The sequence below is a fragment of the Asparagus officinalis genome, chromosome 2, assembly GCF_001876935.1.
Source record: "Asparagus officinalis chromosome 2, Aspof.V1, whole genome shotgun sequence".
Classification (NCBI taxonomy): domain Eukaryota; kingdom Viridiplantae; phylum Streptophyta; class Magnoliopsida; order Asparagales; family Asparagaceae; genus Asparagus; species Asparagus officinalis.
The window spans coordinates 3,499,644-3,521,103 of record NC_033795.1 but is presented as its reverse complement, the minus strand read 5'-3'; the positions used below and the strand labels follow the sequence as shown (position 1 = coordinate 3,521,103).

At 39.4% G+C, this 21,460-nt stretch overlaps 4 protein-coding genes across 7 annotated transcripts in view; 2 read left to right on the top strand and 2 right to left on the bottom strand.

Annotated features, from left to right (window-relative positions):
- Positions 1-5,232, top strand: part of LOC109829954 (probable DNA helicase MCM8) — a 17,219-nt gene extending 11,987 nt beyond the window's left edge. For all 3 annotated transcript variants that reach the window (XM_020397059.1, XM_020397060.1, XM_020397058.1), the window contains 7 exons: positions 1,637-1,766; positions 1,910-1,961; positions 2,036-2,192; positions 2,267-2,441; positions 3,458-3,628; positions 4,366-4,479; positions 4,992-5,232. In XM_020397059.1, the coding sequence (XP_020252648.1) occupies positions 1,637-1,766; positions 1,910-1,961; positions 2,036-2,192; positions 2,267-2,441; positions 3,458-3,628; positions 4,366-4,479; positions 4,992-5,042 (850 nt within the window). In that variant the 3' untranslated portion in view covers positions 5,043-5,232. The remainder of the gene's footprint in view (positions 1-1,636; positions 1,767-1,909; positions 1,962-2,035; positions 2,193-2,266; positions 2,442-3,457; positions 3,629-4,365; positions 4,480-4,991) is intronic.
- Positions 5,509-7,122, bottom strand: LOC109829684 (pentatricopeptide repeat-containing protein At3g09650, chloroplastic). Its single transcript, XM_020396726.1, has one exon. It carries the CDS (start codon positions 7,120-7,122, stop codon positions 5,878-5,880), a length of 1,245 nt encoding a protein of 414 aa, XP_020252315.1. The 3' UTR covers positions 5,509-5,877.
- Positions 9,610-15,912, top strand: LOC109829953 (U3 snoRNP-associated protein-like YAOH). Of its 2 annotated transcripts, XR_002244165.1 has the most exons (8): positions 9,610-10,120; positions 10,572-10,914; positions 11,291-11,515; positions 13,746-13,965; positions 14,236-14,408; positions 14,757-14,822; positions 15,472-15,702; positions 15,789-15,912. XR_002244165.1 is itself a non-coding variant. In XM_020397057.1 (7 exons), exons 1-7 carry the CDS (start codon positions 9,717-9,719, stop codon positions 15,577-15,579), a joined length of 1,539 nt encoding a protein of 512 aa, XP_020252646.1. In that variant the 5' UTR covers positions 9,610-9,716; the 3' UTR covers positions 15,580-15,912. The 2 variants fall into 2 exon arrangements, 1 of the variants encoding a protein (XP_020252646.1); XM_020397057.1 differs by having other exon boundaries at positions 15,472-15,912.
- On the bottom strand, positions 16,519-19,543 carry LOC109829952. Its single transcript, XM_020397056.1, has 7 exons — positions 19,517-19,543; positions 19,307-19,423; positions 19,142-19,221; positions 18,635-18,720; positions 17,632-17,741; positions 17,485-17,514; positions 16,519-16,879 (listed from the first exon to the last, which is right to left on the bottom strand). The coding sequence occupies exons 2-7, from the start codon at positions 19,403-19,405 to the stop codon at positions 16,820-16,822; spliced, it is 465 nt and encodes a 154-aa protein (XP_020252645.1). The 5' UTR covers positions 19,406-19,423; positions 19,517-19,543; the 3' UTR covers positions 16,519-16,819.

The window sequence follows — 21,460 nt, the reverse complement described above, 5'->3', positions numbered from 1 at the left end:
AGCGGCGGATTTGGCTCAGAAGAGGGAGGCGGCGGCTAGGTTTGGCTCTGATACCATATTGTAAGATTAGGGTTTTAAGATATTTCTTCATTGATAGAATGGCTTGGCTTATATAGCCTCACACTCACATTTACATAAAACCCCTCTAATATTCCTTAGTTACATTATCTTTTCAACAGATATAAATGGCTCTCTAGTCAATAATATCCTCGAGAATGAGTTACAATATGAAATCATTCTTTCCTCTACATTATCAGTACACTCAAATGAAGCAATAGAGAGCTCCTTTTCTATAGCACAAAAATTACAATAAGTAAAACTGCATGCTCAAGTTCCAAACCTATTGGTCACGTTATATGTTCAAACTTCGAAGTGAGCTTTGGTGGAGAAAATCAGGCTACCTCAAGGCTATAAACGCCTCAAGCTTTGCTGAAGTAAAATCAGGCTGCATGAAAGCCATTAAATTCCTCAACATGCAAGTAGGTGGCCTGATAACTCGCTCAAGACATGAAACCAACCTTCCTTTTGTCATAAATAAATCAAGAAACTGTTAGTTCCAAGTTGAAGATATTAGGAAATGGAGGAGATGGATGCTAAGTCGAGGGATTTTCTTTGTTTCAAGCTTCATTTATGAGACAGACGTTGGTCATCGCCTTTTTTTGATCATCTACTCAGATTTAAACTAGGATTTGACAGGCAGGAGTAAATGGAATAATGAAAAAACAGAGTTCATTATCAAACATCTAAACTTAAAGAGTTCTAACTAGGTTTGGCTGTAACCAAGTTGAAGTACTGTTACAAATATGTCGCAATCAAATCAGATTTAAGCATCCTGCTATGAGCCAATTGAAACTGACCGACACCATCTATATTGGATATTAACGATTAGTACAGGTTGATATTGGATAATACCAGTAATGCATGAGAAAATATGATGTTTGAAATATCATAAGTTGTTTTATAGAAATAAAAAGAGAAGTCAATTAAGTAATATTTGTGATAAACTCCAACTTTTTTCTTGTATATGTACGATTTGAAACAATGAAACTCCCTGTACTCATACCAGTAGAAGCGAATCCAGAACACAATCAACATTCCACGATTTTAAACCTTGATCGTAATTTGAATCAGGGATATTTAATATTTTGATTTGAGATTGAAACACATGATGATTTTGTGTAGGTTTAGGCACCATGAAATGTGGATAAGCTTCAAAAATGAGGAGCCAAAATACATAATTGACCTTATGTGTTTTCTTCTCAATTTCCTTTTTTCTTGGCTTAAGTGCCCCCGGTTTAGTTGCTTTCAGTAAAGGAACACCTTACAAGTTTTATGTCTGTATAGTTTCTTGTAGAAGCCTTCAATACTTTGATTCAGTTTATTTAGATAGCTACCTGCGTTTAGGAGTAATTTATTATTAGTTTCTGTTCACAGTTCATACTATAATCGGACCCTTGAAGCATCTAACACACTGCACATGGTAGTGTTAAAACATCTTATTTAGCTTTTGAATGGTGCAAAAAGTTTACCACCCAACTAATTTCTGGATCAGCTAAAAGGAGCTGGCTTGAATTCATCTTTGATGTTTCTTCTTCGTGAATGATTTTAAAGTTTTTACTGTGTAATCTTATCACAGCCGTGCAAAAACTGTGAATGAGAACCTGAAAATGAGTGCTGCGCTGTTATCACGTTTTGACTTGGTTTTTATATTACTTGATAAACCGGATGAAGTTCTGGACAAGCGCGTATCTGACCATATAATGGCAGTAAGTCACGATTCCTAATCATAACCCTGAACGGATTAGCTCACGTTCTTGTATGTGATATTTTTGTTATTTCAATTTAAGATATATAGTGTATATATGGCTTACAATTTTGGCCTGCGTTTATGTGTGTATGTGTATTCCAGCTTCACACGGGAAATGGAGATCATTTGTTACCTAACAAGAAGCTGCGCAGAGGTGCTTTTTTATCTCTCTGTTCTAGATTGGATAGAGTCTCTTTTCCTGTTATGAAATATTATTGGTTTTGGCAGCTTTTGACTGTAATGGAGATAATGATTTTGGAGTGAAGAAGGGTTCTTTGGTTTCACAGCTGAGACTGGACCCACAGAAGGACAAGGACTTTGTTCCATTACCTGGCCCTCTTCTTCGCAAGTATATTGCATATGCAAGAAATTTCATCTTCCCCAAGTGAGGAAATTACCATAAATTTCTGTTTCTTAAAAAAAAAGATTGGATGTACATTGAATCTTTTGTTGCATTAGGATGTCTAGACCAGCAGCTGAGATCTTACAGAAGTTTTATTTGCGGTTAAGAGACCATAATACGTCAGCTGATGGCACGCCTATTACTGCAAGACAGTTAGAAAGCCTAGTACGGTTAGCTGAAGCCCGTGCTCGTGTGGATCTCAGAGAAGAAATAACTGCCCAAGATGCTATGGTCAGTGAACTTTCTTACTATATAGTTACACGGGATAGACAAAATACTACATCTTTTTGTCATATAATTTACATCCTTATCCTGCAAAAGGGGAAAAAAGAGGAAAAAAAAGTATGGTCAAATCGAAATTCCACAATTGCTTATTATACATCCAAACTGGCTCTCCAGTTTACATTTTATGTTTCCGTCATTATCATGCACATTATCTCACGGTAAAAGGACCTAGTCTGTGACTATCTCCATTTCTATAAGTTAGAGACGACATTGAAGATATCAAAGCCATCGAGTTCCTGATGCCCCATATTGAAGGTGCGTAAACACAAACTTTTAAATGCTTTTGAGGTCATAAAACCATGCATCTTGGTTATAAACCTCAATTTTTCTATGACCACGCAAACATATTTAAGAAACCTGTATACTATTTGGCAGTTGTTTTAGTCATTCCGAATATGTTATACACTTATACAGACCATGGTCAGTAACATGCATTCTTAATTGGTATCACATGTTATGTGACTACTCTCAGGTTACTATTGGCTGACTAGGCTAGGCTCTGATCAAATTAGCAATGTCGAAGTCACAACTGAGACCCTTTTCTAATGCTATATATATATAGCAAAACCTGTGTCAACTTAAGCGGATAGCAAAAAGTTGTCCACCAAATTTTTTAGGCACTCATTGCCTAGGGATCCTTGCATGATATGAAAATGTTTTTTATATTAATAAATGAGTGGCTAGGAAGTTTGGTGGACATCAACTTAAATCTTCATCTGATTCCCTGCTGCAGAGAGCACACTTACAACTGATTTAGGATTGTTTGATTTTCCTTGAAAGACAACTAAAGGTTGATTAGTGATAAGTTGATCAATTGTTTGTATTTTGAATGTCAGGTCCAAGGCTTTTGAACCAAACCCATTGGCAAAGTTTTCATGCATATATAGCATAAAAATTAACAACATAAATTCATATTATAAATTTGCTGGCCTTCCCTAATATGCAATTTTTCTGATGTGCAGGATGTGGTTGAGATAATGAAAGAGTCATTGTATGACAAATATGTAGATGAGCACGGTTTTGTAGACTTTGCCAGGAGCGGAGGCATGAGCCAACAGAAGGAAGCAAAAAGATTTTTAAGTGCTCTCAATAAACAATCTGAGTTGCAGCAGAAAGATTGCTTCTCAATTTCTGTAAGTATATTTCATCCCTCTTTTTCCTAATCATAGTCCTCCTACCCCTATTTTCTCCCTACGATAATGTTTCTACCTCCTGATCCTCCTGTTAGAATATAAAAATATAGCCGTCTATTCTCACCATAACATTGGAGGTGTGATGTAATCATGTAATGGTTAGACTTTAAGATGGTAACAGAGCAACCCAGGTTCAAATCCCACCAACCATGAACTTAAAGCAGATTCTAAAGTTGACACTGCTGCGTGAGTCCAGGGCCCATAAAAAGAGCGCTCAATCTACGAGGACATGTTAAAATATAAAAATATAGCCCTCAACACTCACCATGACTTCAGAGTTATGGTGTAATGTTCAGAGACTTTAAGACCTCCAATGTTCATACTGCATTATATCATGGTCCAATTTAAAGAAACTAATATCTACTTGTTTCCCTAGAAATGTCTTAGCTATTTCATATGCAAATTCTGTTAGTCGATTGCATGATGGTTCCGTCATTCTTATGACCTTCAATGTTCATATTGGAGTTGTGGTGTAATGGTTAGAGACTTTAAGACCTCCAATGTTTATATTGCATTATATCATGGTCCAATTTAAAGAAACTAATATATACTTGTTTCTCCAGAAATGTCTTAGCTATTTCATGTGCAAATTCTATTAGTCTGATTGCATGAGGGTTCCGTCATTCTTATGTCAGACATATTCCAACTTCAAAGCATATCATGTTATTGTCTTTCAGGAGATTTACAGTTTGGCAGATAGGATCAGCTTGAGAGTTCCTGACATGGACACATTCGTGGAGAACTTGAACAGTGTTGGCTATCTACTTAAGAAAGGCCCAAAAATGTATCAGGTATTTCTTAAGTTTTTATATTGACCCTGATGCTTCCACTTGGGTAAATTTCACAAAACTCCAAGAACTTTGGACGGTGTTGCACAAAAATACCACAAACTTTTTGAATTAGAGAAACCTACCATGACGTCTCATAACTACAGAAAATACCATGGACATTTAGAAATTTTGTTGCTAATGGTGTTGATGGCTTGAACTAAAGGTCTAAACTCCTTGCATACATGTATTAACCAACAAAATTCAGAATGATAATATAGAAAATATAGAGCATATTAGTGCAAAATTGACCAAACTATGCTGCGTGCTCCTAAACATGACATTGTACACTGACTAACATAGACATGGTAGATTAGTGAAAAAAGTTCATCCTTAGATTTCTTCTTTAGATTTACCCTCTTTATATAAACAGGAACGTAAAAAATTTCGCAGGTTTTAGTATTGTCTGATGTTATTTCTAGAAAGCTGTTAGCTCCTGATTGTTTCATATTTGAATTGATGTATGTTCCTTGCAGGTCTTGTCATCCTCCTATTCTCGTAGTCAACCAACAAGGTCTAGGTGTTAACAATTGTATGACAAAGAGGCAACTATCAGTAAACTAATGGCTTCCCGCCGTTATCTTCTGATATTTCGGTGCATTGATACTTGTATGATTATGATTATGGTTCATCAATTAAATGATGGATAACAATGTGATTCTACTTCTATGAAATATAAAGATGCCAATGTACGTGCTTTGTGCAGGCGAAATGACATCTCATTTTTGTAGGTATTCCTATAGAATTGTACTGTATCCCGGGGTAAATATCTCTTTGATCTTTGAGGTGTGTATAACTATATCAATTTAGCAAAGGCAGGGCATATAAGCATATAAATTTATGTTTCCTACAAAAACTAGTTGTTACTGGAACACAACATTCTAACCCTGATGATGCATGTAACGAACATTTCCCTCTACAACATTCCAAAAAGCTAAAAAAGCAACAAAGATTCTGGTGAAATGAAGTTTCTTGACTGATAACAGATAATCCTGGAACTTGAAATGAGTGATGTAAGAGATGAGTTAAAATTTGTTAAAATGATGTATTGCTGTATGGTATGATCATTTGATAAATCAAGCTTACAGATGGATGAAGACTTGAATGCTGAATTAATCTTACTGTATCAGATGCTAAGGCGTGCAGGATCACTATATTCTTTAGATATCAAGATTTTCTTTCGCATGTCATGAGGCTTACATTTGGAGAATGCAGAATTCACAGCTTCTACTGGATCACTGCGGGTACAATTTAGAGCCCTCGCGGTTTGCGTTACAATTTTTTCACGGTTCCGTCTGAACAAATCGCTCAACAAATGTGCCACCGGAAAATCTCACGTTTTCTGGAAGCATCAGTTTCTGACTAGCTATCTCCAACATCATCTTCATACATAGTCTCAATCCTCCACTCACTCCCATAGTAGGAATTCGGCAACCCTAACCAGAACTTGAACGCCTCGGCCGCCCTCTTCTTCTCCCTCCTCCTCTCCTGCCTTGCCCTCGATGCATGCTTACTCGTGAACATCCTCGAATGCATCTCCACATATATCCTCTTATACTTTGTTTTATTCGGCGATATCCCGTTCTCCTCCATACAAGCCACGATTTCAAGCGCCTTCTTAAAGAAGGCCGCCCTCACGCAAACATCTGCCAGCGCATCGAGCAAACCCTCGTCGGGCCTCAACGTTGGAGGTGACATCTCACACCTTTCCTTCACTTCATTCCATAACACAAGCGCCTCCCCGGGCCTTCTCGCCACGGCGATCCCGTTGGCGAGGCTTCCGTAGGTTGCGACATCGGGCTCAAACCCGCTCTCCTTCATTCTCTCTATGATTTTCTTTGCTTCCTCGATGAGCCCTAATCGACAATAACCCTCGACCAACATGTTCCATGCTACTCTATCGACCTTCACCCTCGGGTCCTTTGTCATTTCGTCGAACACCTTGCTGGCCAGCTTTGGTTGACCCGAGAGGGCGAAAGCCTTCATGAGAGTCGTGTAGCTGACCTTCGATGGTGCAATCCCTCGTTCCCTCATCTCGTTGAAGTACTTGAGCGCTCCGGCGCTATCGTCCATCAGTATGCAACCGTCGATCAATATGTTGTAAGATACAACGTTAGGCTCGAAGTCTCGAATAAGCTCCTTCGCCTTGTCGAGCTGTAGTTGCTGACAATAACCCTTGAGAAGCACATTGTAGGTGACCCGATTAGGCGAAACGCCCGTGTCGATCATCTCCGCAAGGATGGCGTGTGCACGGTCCATGGCTCCGGCGTTCACCAACGCAGAGACGACGGTCGTGTAAGTAACAATATCGGGGTGGCTTGACGGATCTGGCTCATTCTGCATCGCTCGTATCATGCGCACGACGTCGTCCACGCGCCCTTCCTTCATGTACCCCTTCATCAGTATCGTGTACGTTCGGGTATTCGGCACGTATCTCTTCGGCAGGAGCGGCGGCGGCTCGTCCGGTTTCGGATCGCACCAAGCTTTCTCAATGGCATCACCGATGTCCGTGTACCGACAATGAATCTCGGAGCAACTAGCGGCGGCATAGGTCGAGCCGTCCGCTGCCCGCAGTCGCGCCCTCACCATTTTCTCGGCCTGCCCCATCTCGGCCAAGCGCCCACACGGTACGCGCAACGAGCGAGTGCAGTCGTCGTCAGCGCACAGGCATCATCCTCCGACCGCAGGCATCCTCTCCAGCGCAAACACAGCAGATCCGCCTGCGCTCCGCCCGCGCGCACATCTTGATCACGTACGTTGCTACGTGAGCACGTCCGGCGCCGCGGCCGAACCCCGCCATCTCGCCGAACAGCTCGCGGGACGAAAGCCTGTCGATACGCCGCCCGAGTTCGCGCACACTGCTGAGCGGCGGCGCGTTGGAACGCGGCCGTGTCGGGGCCGCGACTGCCCACCGAGCGGACCGGGCTGGGAGGCGCGCGGCAGCCGGCGGCTACGGCGTCAAGAGCGCGCAGAAGTGGCGTCGTCGTTCGTTGCCGGCGTTGGAGAGGCGCTGAGGACGGAGGAGCCAGGCCTTTGACGTGGGGGAGAGCCGGGAGCGAGCATGGACGAGGATGAGGGAAGAGCGCGAAGGGGAGGTGGGGCGGCGAGCGGGAGGCGGAGCAGGGCGAGGAGGCCGAGGGAGTTGGAGTCGAGGAGGTGGAGGACGGGACCGCGGCGCGATTAGCGGCGGGAGGAGGGGAGAGGAGCGGGAGAGGGAGGAGCGGGGAGGGTCGTAGATGAGCTGGCGAGGAGGCGGGGAGAGGGGCGGTGCGCCGTGAGGGTGGGGACCCGGGTGGTAGAGCTGGCGTAAGGCTTCTTTCGGTTCTGCGCTGGCGGATTGGAGGGGAGAGCGAGCTGGGGCGTCTAGCAGGGGCTGTGGCCCTAATGAAGAGACTGGGGACCGTCGGGCTGGCGGGGGAGGAGGATGAGGAGTGGGGCGGGGGAGGAGGGAGAGCGGGCCCCTGCTGGGGCTTGGGGATGTTTGGCATTTTTGTTTTGGCGCTGTTGGGGGGGAGGGGGAGAGGGAGATGGGCCGTAATAATTTTGAAGGCGTTGGAGAAGGGGAGGGACGGGAGAGGAGGATAGGGGAGGGGGAAGAGAAGGGTGGGGGCCTTCTGTTTGGTTGGTTTTACGTTGGGCCACATAGTGGGGTGGCAATCCATTTGATAGAGATTAGATATTTTTCTTCCCCCTACTCTTTTGTGTCTCTATATGAGATGAATGTTAAAAATTTCAGGCTAAAATATCAGAAGCAGATGACCTCCCATAGCTTTTCTTTAAGGGGTTGTTTGTTTCGCTAAAAAAACAAAGAAATTAATTATAAAAAAATTATTTTCTATAATAGGTTTTTTTTTTTTAATGTTTGGTTTACTTTTTAAAACTAAGAAAATAAATAAGATGAGATGAATTGTCACCGTATTATTATTAGATGGTGTAATTTATTTTTAAATAAAATCATTTTATGAATTTTTTTGTGTGTGGAAATTGATTAAAATTAACTTTTAATGGTTTCCTTGTTCTATTTTCTTTTCTTTGATTTTAGGAAATCAACCAAACATGCCCTAAATTAAGTGTTTTCAGAAAATCCCTTTCAAATTTAAGATTTTATCAGAAAATTCTCCCGTCGATGTTAATCGTACTTTTTACTGGACAAAATATTCCTCTGCATAATTTTACTCACCAATCCAAAAAATGGCGGCTTTTGATATTAACTTGTTAGAGAGATTTTTTTTATTAAAATTTCAAAATTAAAGAGGATTTCTTTCATAACCCTTAACTTAAAGAGGGTTTTTGTGATATTTAGCCTCAATTTTATTAGTATAACCCTCAAAGATGTAATCAGTTCAAAAAAAAAATTTAACTTAATTGCCAATTCGCGACGTATGCAGAGATTTTTGTGTAATCCAAGGCGTGGACTCACATTCCAGAGCTTGGTCCAGGACCGATTTGTACAAAGGATTTTGATTCTCTTTTCTGTTGCAATATTATCCTCAAACGTGGCGTGGTTCAATTTCAAATTGAGACCAGATGATTGACATATCCGGGCTTCTTTTTTGCTTTTATATCCCCAAACCTATTATATTTGTAAAATTTACCCCTAATTCTGCATTCATGCTAATTTAGCCGTATAAATTTTAACTATGTCAAACGGAAGGGGTATAAAATTATAGGGTTTAAAAAAACCACCTTTAACATAAGGTCAAATCTATAAAAACCACATTTTGATTTTCAATTTATATAGAACCACTGTTTAAGCATTTTTCTTTGTAATTAACCACTTAGACTTACTTTTAATTAATTTTTTTCGATTTTCTTGTAGTAGTCAGCTGTTAAACGCCAAATATATTAGAAAGGTGATCCTTAATGAAAGGTTAATTGTAACAAAAGTTTCTTTAAAATCGAAAATAGTTTCTGGCCCTATTTTAAAGACGACTTCTATGAGGAAAAAAAAACTCAAGATTATAATACGGGAGAACCGTATGAATGAATTAGCAAAAAATACAGATTTTTGGAGTAAATCTGCAAATAAGATAAATTAGGGGTTAGTAGACCGTGTAAATCTGACCGTCGGTTTCTAACCCGAGTTTTTATTTTGGATCGGTCCCATCACCGCTCGCTTCTCCTTCGCCCGCCAACGCAATAAAACCCTAAACCCTAACCCTAACTCTCTCGTCTCATCCTCTCTCTCCTCAGCTTCGGTGATGAAGTACCAAAATCGAAAGAAACCTAACAAATCAAAGAGAAACCCCAAGTTCTCCAACGGCGATCCCTCCTTCGAGCCTGATCTGAAGCGACAACGTCATCGGCGGCGAGAAAGCAACGACGAGGACCTCGAGAGCCTGCCAAGCGACGAAGAAGATCAAGTTGAGGGTGGAGATCAGGAGAAGGAGGAGGAGAACGTTGAGACTGCAGCTGAGGTTAAGTATCGGATTGCGAGCGAGTATTTGGAGAAGATCCGAGCAGCGGCTAAGAAAGCGGCGGAGGAGGAGGATGAAGGGGATGATAGAGAGGAGGTTGAGGGGAGGAGGGATTCTTTGGTTGCTGAGATTTTGGAGAAGAGTCAGTTGGAGGAGAGCGGTCGAGCTCGGCGATTGCTGGCTTCGAGGTAATTTGACAGATTCAATCTTGACTTGATTCCAAAAAGAGGATTTTTTACTGAATAACGTTCTTTTTTTTTTGTTAAAAATGTTCGAATGATCCTTTGCTTCTTGCTCGAAATATTGTAGATAGTATAGCAAAGGAGTTCAAAGATTACTCCGAATTGATAAATCTGTGGCTGTCTCCTCCTATTCTTAGATGGATAATTTATATTGCAAAATGTTCTTTTTGTTGATAATGTTTGAATGAGCTCTTGCTTCTTGCTTGCAATGTTTGTATACAATAGCAAAACAGTGACTTATTAGCTGCTTTGAGCATAACTACTCGAAATTTTACCCTGAAATAATGACAGCTGATAGTTAATAGTGTCTTAACATTAGGCTAGTTAGTGTAGCATCTTGACTTTCCTAGTAATTTGGTGTTTGATATGAATTCTCTAAAAGCTCCTGATATTGCAGAGTTCTAAAACCTGAACCTGTAGATGAGTTCCGTGTCCTTGTGAAGCACCGGATGTCTGTTACTTCAGTTGCATTGTCTGAAGATGATAGTAGGGGTTTCTCAGCTTCAAAGGATGGAACCATTATGCACTGGGACGTAGAAAGCGGTAAAACTGAGAAATATTTGTGGCCCAGTGAGGATGTATTGATGTCACATCATGCAAAAGCTCCTCAGAAACCGTCAGCAAAGAGAAGTAAGCATGTGTTGGCATTGGCTGTCAGCTCCGATGGTCGATATCTGGCTAGTGGCGGGTTAGATCGTCATGTCCACTTATGGGATACACGCACGAGGGAACATATTCAGGTTGTTTTACTATTATAATCGTTATTTTTTTAAACAACTGAATAACCATTCTTGAGATTTAGAGAACAGCACAATTTGATTTTCGTATACTGCAAGATGATGCCTCATGCATCTGTCATGTCCAAAGCAGTAATCCTACATTAATACAAAGCAAATAATATTTTCAGTCAGCAAAATATATTCTTTTCCTACTATGTGTAAAGCCCCCATGTTTTCCTGTAAAAGGTTGTTGTCTATTTAGCATGCTTCCCATGTACTGCTTGTGCAGCTTTCTTTTTAGTGAAGTATATAGAATTGAACACCAATTTCATGTATGATATGCTTATGATTGTATGACTACCTTCCTTGTACCTCATCTCAAGTTACTGCTAAACAGGCATTTCACGGTCACAAGGGACCTGTCTCTTGTCTGACTTTTAGGCAAGGAACTTCGCAACTCTTTTCTGGCTCCTTTGATCGGCAAATTAAGTTGTGGAATGCTGAAGACAGAGCTCATATGGACACTCTACATGGTCATCAAAGTGAAATAGTATCTATTGATTGTCTGCACAAAGAAAGGATTTTGACGGCAGGGCGTGACCGGACTATCCAACTATGGAAGGTAAGAATTAAATATGTTCATTGCTTGTTACTAAAACATCCTCCCATAGATTGCCTAGATCAAACTTAAAGATATCAGTTGCACACCCCAACTCTTAGAATAAAACCGTCTGAAGACATTTCCTTGGCTCTTCTATAGTTTTCTCTCATATATCCTCTTGAACCTGTGCTTGCACAGAGTTTCTCTTCTAATGTTAGCTAGACAAAGGGGGTAGCCAAGGGAAATCCAGAAGCTTAGGTGCCAAGTAGGTGGATAGATGGATGAGCACCTATCTGCAGCTTTTTATTTGAGATAAATTGTTCTGCAGCTGTTTACTTGAGATGAATGACACTGTAAGAGTACTGTCAGCAGATTATCATAAAAGACCACAGGGGTTGGGGATGAGAAGGGTGTGGCATGGGTGCTGTAATAGTCAGCAGATGAGTGGGAAAAAAAGGAATAATGTAGACTAGGTGCGCTACTTTAGAGGCGCACTTTTTTTATTTTAACAATGGAACTAACATACTAGCATAAATAGTCTACACTTTTTCTTTGATCTAAATTTTGGCAGTTCAAATACAAGGTTTAGAAAAATAGGGCCAACAAGTTTTTGTGAGTGGCTGAATCTCTCCCGCTTACGTGAAATTTCTTAAGCATCTTATGATAAGGTCCTGGATCAACTATTACATATAATTAAATCTGAGACAAATGGATGTTGAGATTGTGGTGAAAATCCCAAACGAGATAATTACGATATTCTTACATACTTTTGACTATTATTATTGTTGTTGTTATTGCTACTATCTTTTTTGGTACTTTCGACTCGGAAGAACTTTACTTAATGAATATTGGGTCTACCTTATTTTGCAACGTACTTAGCAGAGCTGTCATGTTCGTGAAGCGGCTCTCATGTCAGACATCCTGATATGGATACCCGGACACTGATTTCTTGGGCACCTCTAGGATGTGTGTAGGGCATTACCTAAATGTCTTCTCAATTATATACTCATGCTTTAATTTAGGGTTATGCTGTAGTTTCTTGGACATGTATTCTACAATTCATACATTGATTTGTTAAATTACATGTTTGAGATATCTACTTACATTAATTTATATATGAAATACTATAGTTGGTGGAAAAGACCATCGTAATACCAACTTATATAAATTGCCAATACGTTTAAGTATGTCCTAAGTATTTTGTAAGACTTTAATGAGTCAAGACCTATTTATTTTGTGAAGCTGAAAAGTTAATGGTAGGTGAAAATGTTAATGTACATGTAATCATTGTATGTTCATTGTTCTATACAATTGGAAATACTTGTCTAGACTCTTGGATTGATGAACATGTCTATGTATGTATGTATTAACTTGTTTTATTATAAAATATCCTTGGGCCTGGTCATCTTGACATGTCCCTATGTTGTGTCATTTTTTAAGGAATTGTTGCGTCCCATTTCAATGTTCATATTGTACTTGTCTCACATCCGTTTTGATGCTGGTACTCTACCTCTACTTTCCTAAAGATTTAGTATTTCATTTTTTGGGGTCAGTTGGAGGGATTTCTTGTGGATTTGTTTTTCAACTTTGACAAAATTAAGAGTTCTTTTATTTTCCAGCATAATGATAGCACAGAAGCTCAAATGGATTTTTAAGCCAAGATTAAAAGAGAAGGAATATTCTTCAGGAGGATCTGATGAAAACTATGATCAGTTCATCAATTATGTTGGTTTGATTGTAGTATGAATAAGCTTGTTTTTATTACTTTCACATCTTCTTTTCCTCTTTTCCATTAATAATAACATTCTTTCTGGTAAAAGAAAAGCTCTGTTTTTTCTTGTTTCTGTGTGATGGAAGTTATGGCTCCTGAGCATTTTCTAATTGACACAAAGGAAAGCTAACGCATTCCAGGTGCAAACATTTAGACAAGGTTTTTGTACTGTATGCTTAGGTACGATTCTATTACAGTATTATACTATTATGTATATTTTTGTTCCCCAAAAATATGGCATAAAGGCTATGTTGTGTATATGTGTCTATCTTTAATTCTTTGTTAGGATGGTTTGCTGACCACACAGGACCAATGTTGGTTCATCATTTACACTAATGCTCCTTTTTGTTAAATCTGCAGTCTAGTTTTATTATGACTAAAGAATCTAGAAACTTTTTCATCTTCATGTCTGTTCCCAACAAATGAAAAGCAATGCTGCTATCTATTAAGGCAATAACGTTTTTTGTTTGTTTGTTGTAGGTTGCTGATGAGAAAAGATTACTCTACAGATCTCCATCATCTGTTGAATGCAGCTGTTTCATTAATGACAACGAATTCTTATCTGGTTCAGAGGATGGGAGTATTGAGCTTTGGAGTGTTTTAAGGAAGAAGCCAACACATATTCTGAGAAATGCTCATGCTCCTCCATTATGTGATCAATCATCTAAAGTGGAAAACACACCTAATGGCGGTAAAACAGGTTGGAGAAACCACTCCTCCCCTGTTGTTGATTGTTTCCTGAGCCATATATATTTTAGAAAAAAACGCAAAAGAAAGAAAAAAAAGAAAAAAAGAATACAGACTATCCATTTTGTTATGGTTCTTTATTTCACATTTCTTTCCATTTCTCAGAAAAAGAGTTGAAACCGGTTATAGCTTGTTGTGCGTTAAGACAGTGGTTTACCGACCTTTCTCTAATCTTTATTCTTTATCCATTGATGAAGTGATTGTGGTTATTTTTTTGTTATAGAGAATGGTTCTTGTGGAACTGGAAGTTATTCTTTGGCACAATCATGGGTTAGTTCAGTTACTGTGTGCAGAAGTAGTGATCTTGCTGCATCTGGAGCTGCAAATGGCACGGTTTGTTTATGGGCTATTGAAAGTGACAGTAGGAGCATCCAGCCTTTATTTACATATCCCCAGGTATTGTCTCCTACTCATGATTGAGTTTCCTCTAATTTGGTTATGCACTTTTTCATCCGGGTTTTAGGTACATGGTTGCCAAAATGCGTAGGCATTTCCTTGTGATATTTACAATTCCATATAATCAAACTCCATATGAAGAAAATGTTCTCTCTTTTCTCACAAGTTTCTGCTCTGTTAAACTAGAACCTTCTATAATAGTGCATGCTTTCTGTACTTCTTAATTGTTAAGGAGGATTATTTTCTTATTAGTTCAGTATAATGATCAACATATTTGAATTGAAATGCTGACACAAGGTATATTCCTTTCACTTAAATTTACTTTTGTCTGTTTGATGAATCACTCAGGTTGGATATATAAATTCACTTAAATTTGCGAAATCAGGACGCTTCCTTCTGGCTGGAGTTGGACAGGTCAGTTTTATTATTTACATGAGTTTTTTTAGTCATCATTCTGTCCATCATCTTCCTGTAATTCAGAATTTGTGTCTTATCTTGGGGTAAATTTCACAAACTATAATGAACTATTAGGTGTTTTGCACAAAACTACATAAACTATTTTATTAGGGAGCAATATCGCTTACAAATCTTCAAAAGGAGAACTCATATTACCATAAAGTTAATCTATGTCAGTGATGTTCAAAAGTTTAAAATACCTCTAGTATTTGAGAATGAGGAGAGGTTGAGGAGTAATTATATAAAGTACTTCAAAATATTTCACATGCATCACATGCCATCCTACATTGCCGTCTGTCGGTCATGACTCTCGAGTGAAATGAATATGTGGTTTTCTTCTTCTAATAAAAACAGTTTGTGATATTTTTATGTGAAATCCTCTAATGGTTTATGAAAGCTGTATGAAATTTTTTCTTTTCTGGTGGAATTTGCAAATTCATTTTCCTTCTGGAATGTGAAGGTCACCCTAGCACTACTGTATTATAGAATAAAAGATGTATCTCACTTCCCTCCACTACATTTACCTTTGAAGGGGATTGTCATATTTGACCGATAAATTTTCATGTGTATCTATAGTTGCAATTTGTTTCTGTTACTTTAATTTCAGGAACCTCGTTTGGGTAGATGGGGTCGGATATCAAATGCACGTAATGGTGTTGCAATCCTCCCCATCAGGTTAAAGGAAGAACGCAGTTCACGCTTTTTGAAAGACTAGAGATCTGTCATTTCAGTCAACTTAACATTTCAAGAAAATATGAAGAATGAATTCCTCGAGTTTTGGATGTAGGCGAGGAATTTCTCCCTTCTTGCACTCACTTCTCCATCTGGCACCTTCAAGGTCTACATTCTGTATGTCTTCTTTGTTAAAAAACATCCCATCTGCTGGGTCGGCATTTTCATTTATATTTAACTTGTAATTTTCAGGAAAATGCATCATTTTAGGATGTCAGTTTTGTTTTCGTACGTTGAGGGTTGTACACTATCTTCTCTAAATGAAGATTGAAGAGTAAGATTATTATCAATATATTCGTTTACATTTTGAGTGAAATTGGGCCCTTTTTATGAAAATTTATTTTAGTGGTTACTAATACTAACGGCTATAGAGACCTCAGACCTTTTAACTTTTCTTTTGATTCCTCTCGTGTACTCGGCTATTAAGTGGTACGCGCCTCCTTGATTGTAAATATATATTCTGTGGTTAGGTGCTAATTGAGATCATTTTGTATTCTCTCAACTTTCTTTCATGTTAGTAGAGCCTGAAGATAATGCAGGATATTGTCATTGATGACTAGAGTAGTGTATAAGCTTCGTACTTTTTAGACTCTAGTCACGTGAAAATCACGACGAAGAGTTTGAGAAAACTCTACCTCGTATCAAATACAAAATTTCAAATTTCTTTAAATTAAAGCGATAACTGTAGTAAAATATTTGCGGGTTGGAGTTTGCAAACATTTGGAATTTGGCTTTGTATAATATGATCTTCTAAATAGTAATCACTAATTAGTAAAAGGAACGGGGTGTTGATTTAAAAAAACAAACATGGAATTTCATATAGATAAATATTTATATGAATGAAGTATCATAACAGAACCGATCACTACATACTGAGGTTTGCTGGTTAGCAGTTTAATAACTATGTGATCAACAAGTAATGTAATAACTATGTGATCAACAAGTAATGTTATGAACAATTAAAATTGAAGAAATATAATAAGTTTATTCAGTACATGAGCTTAGAAGATCTCCATTCATAGATTAAGATGACTGCTATATTCATACAATAACTAGCTCTCATCTTTACGAAAGAGTTATTCTTAGCCTAAATATAGGCAAACACGATCTTCACCAGCAAAATCCAGGGGGAAAAAACCCACACCCACATGAATGCTCTTTTCTCCTTAGGCAAGTATACAGGCATATGCGTTCTGATGAAGTGAAAGGAGCGAATGTTGCATTCATCGAATGATACTGCTAATTGGACAACCTTCAGCTCTTGCCCTTGATACAACCTCCTCCTGCATAAAATATAGGAACTATTTTACTAGCTAGGTTTTTCTTTAGAATTGATCGATTAATGAAGCACGCTCTGAAGAAACCAGGTATCTCTCCACCAAAAAATGTCAGTGAATAAGGTTTTGCCATTCAACCTCTTAGCGTTCAGCAACCCTCCATCATTTAAGTATATATGACTAATCTTTACTTAAAGTCTACCTTTACAGGATTTGATCTACCGTTTTAAATGTATACGACTACATTACAGTTATACAATATTTTTCAATGTTTTTATCTACCTTTTATTATATGTAACTACCTTTCACTTATACTCTATTTTTCAATGTTTTTATCTGCCTTCTATTATACGTAACTACCTTTCACTCGTACTCTCAACCTTTCAATGATTATATTTATATAATTCAGTATATATGACTAATATTCACCTGTACTAGCCACCTTTTGAGTATACCTTTCACGTATGTTTTCTGCATTCAATAACTTCATATACCTTTAAATAGACACTTTAAAGAAAAAGGCAGACGGTTCAAATAAAAGTACATTTGTCAACTCAGAAATTCATGTGAGAGTTTTAGATAAAAAATAATAACAGCAGAAATTTACATACCTGTATTTGTGTGGTGATGAATCCAACACCCTGATAAGCACAAAATGAAGATGATTAAAACCATCAACTCAGATTTTCCTACAGCTTCTTAAGACAAGGGAAGAAAACAGATTTTTCCTACAGTTTCTAAAGACGAGAAGAACACACCTCAAATTTCTTCTCGAGCCACGATACATCCTTCCAAGTTTTTAGGTGCAACTTTTCACAGGAAGTCGGAACCTGGATCGACTCAACATGCTGCACAAGCCTCAAGCTACCTACAAGAATACTACACCAGATAAGAAAATAAAATGAAACACATTTGCAATGCAAAATCAGATAGTTATCTCCATAGTTCCAAATTGTTCTAAGCATCTTCCACATCTATCTTTATTATTGTATTTTTCTAGGGTAAATTTCACTAAACCCCAACAAGTTTGGGCCTTTAACACTGAATCCCCCCAAAAAATTTGGAACTCTCACTAGACCCCCAAAATAAAGCTCCTCCTACAGCTATAACTAATTCTCAAATCAAGACATTTCCTTCTATGCAACATGATGATATAATAAATCGAAACTTAATGATATTGGACAACCCACTGATCCATAAGTCTAAAGAAAATGAGTCTAGGTTTTCATCGCCCTGTGATAGCACAAGGTCAGATAATTGAATACATTTCGAGAAGGGAATTTGTTCTTTGGCCTCAAGCAAGGAGTTTACATGTAAAGGTTTAGGTTTAAAAAATAATTCATATGAAGTTTCCAACTAATGGTTCTTGAAAAATACAGATTGAGCCTCAGCTGTCGGTATATATTCATGTATAAAGAGCATTTCAATATTGAGAAGGCTTCACAAAAATTCACAAACCTCTAAACTACCAACCTATATCAAACCTTCAGAATGAGCAATTCTAAGGCCGAAATATATACTGCTTGAAGCCTACAAATGATTCATAGAATCATAGATGACATAAAACTTCCAATGCAAAACCAAAAGCAATCAGTGTAGAAAGAAAAGTTGTGCCAATGAAATTCTAATAACCTTACTTGTAATAAATGCCTCTCTAGAAGCCTACAAATGATTCATAGATGACATAAAACTTCCAATGCAAAACCGAAAGCAATCAGTGTAGAAAGAAAAGTTGTGCCAATGAAATTCTAATAACCTTACTTGTAATAAATGCCTCTTTCCAAAGATCACGATCAGCCCATGATGGCGCGACTTCCCGGAATGGGATCCCTAGACTGTTACATGCCCTGATTGGAAGGGACAAGCACCACAATAAGGTATTTCTATGTGTGCATATTGAATCAACAAAGGTGACAATGGAAGTTTAAAGGTAAAATTTTATTGACATAGCATGAACACTGCGCAATAGGTTGATTATTTGCGACGGAAAAGGTTTGGACTTGAAATACATACCTGGTATAATTTATCTTAGGAAATGTAAAAACCATATGTTTGTTTGGACTTAAAATTTGCCCTAAGAACCAGATGCTAGAAACAAAGTTAACATCATTTACGTTGTTTTCGCAACAGAGGGAATCCAAATAACATTCAGTTACAAACAATCACTTACAAAGATTATATTTCAATGCTAATCTCTAATTGTATGTACTTAAAGCAGTCAGTAAAAAGCAAATTTTCATCAGAAAATCACCACAGAAAACAACTTACTTGATCACTAGCTGTCGTATAACTCCTGGGAGTACTCCGTCACTCACAGGCGCAGTTTGCACTTCATATGAACACTCATCCTGCACAACTTTATCAACAAAAATGTCACAAAATCAGAAACAAAAATATCACGGAAATTGTATGGCTATATATCAAAGGCATCACCTTTCGGCGCACAACGAAGAAATTCGTAATGCTGCCCTCAAGAATCCGATCCCCGTCATCCGACAGCAATACCTCCGTCGCCGTCGGCGGCCTCATCATCTCCAACCCTTTCCTCTCCCTGAAAAACCAACCCAAACCCCATAAATCAAACCAACCAAATTTGCCAAAAAAAGGGACAAAAAAAATCAATTTAAAAAAAAAGCCCCAAAGCCTAGCCCAATTCGAATACTTGGCGTCCGCCGCCGCTCCCCGTCCGGGCCCGCCACAGCAAGGCGGGCGCCCAGGCGAGCCGTAACACTGGCGGAACAATAAACCCTATGTGTAGCCAGAAATCGAGTTCGCCGTCGCGGCCCCGCGACGAGGGCGGTGACCGCCAGCTCAGCGTGGGACCACTGCGCTCGGCCGTCGGCCAGAGCGCGAGGCCGATGGGCTCGACGCTGGAGAGAGGAGCTCCGACGCGGGCGGGCGGGGGGTCAGGAGGTCGCGCGGGTTGGGGGAGCCAGGATGTGAGGCGGATCCGAGGAGAGGGCTGGTGAGCGGACCCGGGGAGCGAGGAGGGAGGACGGACGGCGCGGATGGTGTCGCGTGCTAGAGCGAGAGCGAGACGGTGCGGCCGGCGGCGGTGCGGGTGTTGTGTAGGCGCCTGAGGGGCGGAGGAGGGAAGTGAAGTTAGTTAGGTTCGGCGGTACGAGCAGAGAGGGAGAGTGAGTTACCAGGGGGGTGCGATTGTAAGAGGGCGCGAGATTGGCAGGGGTTGACGGTTGAAGGGACGCGCGTTGAGGACCAGGAAGTGAGACGTCGCCATCGCCGGCGGAATATTCTCTCTTTTTTTTCCAGCTCTCGTCTGGATTTTTAAGAATGATAGCGGCCCACAAATGAGCCCAAATTAGGGAGGGGCTGCGTTTTGGATGTTGGGCCTTTGGTTTGATGGGCGGACGAATGTCGGCCCAAGTCAAGAAACGGTAGTGGGGTTGTAGAGGGGAAAGTGAGGGAAACCTTGTACATGTTCAGCAGTTGTCAATTGTATCCGGCATTTTTTTTTGGGTAGTGATTTTAGGTAATGATGACGTGGACTTGCAGGTATGGACCGTTAAGCTCAGCATAACTCCTAATCCATTGTTGTTATTCTATGTAGGCATGGCAACGGGGAACAGATTTGTACAGTTGTTATTCATCTTTCAATTATGTAATAGGAGAGGAACATCTCACATGTCCTCGTTGTTGATCCTATGTTTTGGGTCTCTGTAGCAAAGCTCTTTATGTAATAGGAGAGAGACACATCATATGATGGCTAACTTATTATGCAATAAGAGATGGACATTTTACATGTCCTTCCTTATTGATCTCATATTTTGGGTCCCTGTAACAAAACTCATTGCCTTTTCGTATTCTCTTTACACGTCGGACTTTTTAGGTCAGATTTGTTGTTTCTATAAGTCCCCCTGGATTCATGGATAACACTTATCATGAGCTATCGACTCTTTTTCTTTAATCTCGTGCATGGCATGCCCACTACGATGCAACGTGGAGCCAACTCCACAGCCTCAAAATAAACTATAAAAGATTAATCATGAGATGTGGAGCTCCTACAAGCCTTAACGAGGAAGTAATACTGAACCCAACACTTACATGCCCACAATGAATCCTTAACCCCTAAGAATATCTTCCGTACCTTCAATGTACAAATATATGAATGCCATCCATCAGTTGTATATATTAATATCCAGCCAATCAGAATACTTTGTTTGCATACCCAGCCACATTATATATAGAACAATTTTTCAAAACCGACTGATTTTTTTTTTTTTTCAAAACCGACTGTTTTTTTTTATTTATCAAAATCGACCCGGTTTTGTGATTAGCAGGCTAATCACTATCCTAAATAGTCGGGGTTGGCAACCCCGACTATTTAGGATAGTGATTAACCTGCTAATCACCCTTTAATTAGGGTTTAACACCCTCCTAAATAGTCGGGGTTGCCAACCCCGACTATTTAGGATAGTGATTAGCAGCCTAATAACAATGATTAGCAGGTTAATCACTATCCTAAATAGTCGGGGTTGCCAACCCCGACTATTTAGGATAGTGATTAGCAGCCTAATCACAAAACCGGGTCGATTTTGATAAATAAAAAAAAAATGATAGCGGCCCACA

Coding starts and splice junctions, on each gene's coding strand:
- LOC109829952 (XM_020397056.1), bottom strand. CDS start 19,405: ATGATGAGGCCGCCGACGGCGACGGAGGTATTGCTGTCGGATGACGGG. Junction 19,222..19,306: donor TCTTCGTTGTGCGCCGAAAG/GTGATGCCTTTG, acceptor AAAGTTGTGCAG/GATGAGTGTTCATATGAAGT. Junction 18,721..19,141: donor ATACGACAGCTAGTGATCAA/GTAAGTTGTTTT, acceptor CCTTCCAATCAG/GGCATGTAACAGTCTAGGGA.
- LOC109829684 (XM_020396726.1), bottom strand. CDS start 7,122: ATGGGGCAGGCCGAGAAAATGGTGAGGGCGCGACTGCGGGCAGCGGAC.
- LOC109829953 (XM_020397057.1), top strand. CDS start 9,717: ATGAAGTACCAAAATCGAAAGAAACCTAACAAATCAAAGAGAAACCCC. Junction 11,516..13,745: donor GGACTATCCAACTATGGAAG/GTAAGAATTAAA, acceptor TGTTTGTTGTAG/GTTGCTGATGAGAAAAGATT. Junction 13,966..14,235: donor ACCTAATGGCGGTAAAACAG/GTTGGAGAAACC, acceptor TTTTTGTTATAG/AGAATGGTTCTTGTGGAACT.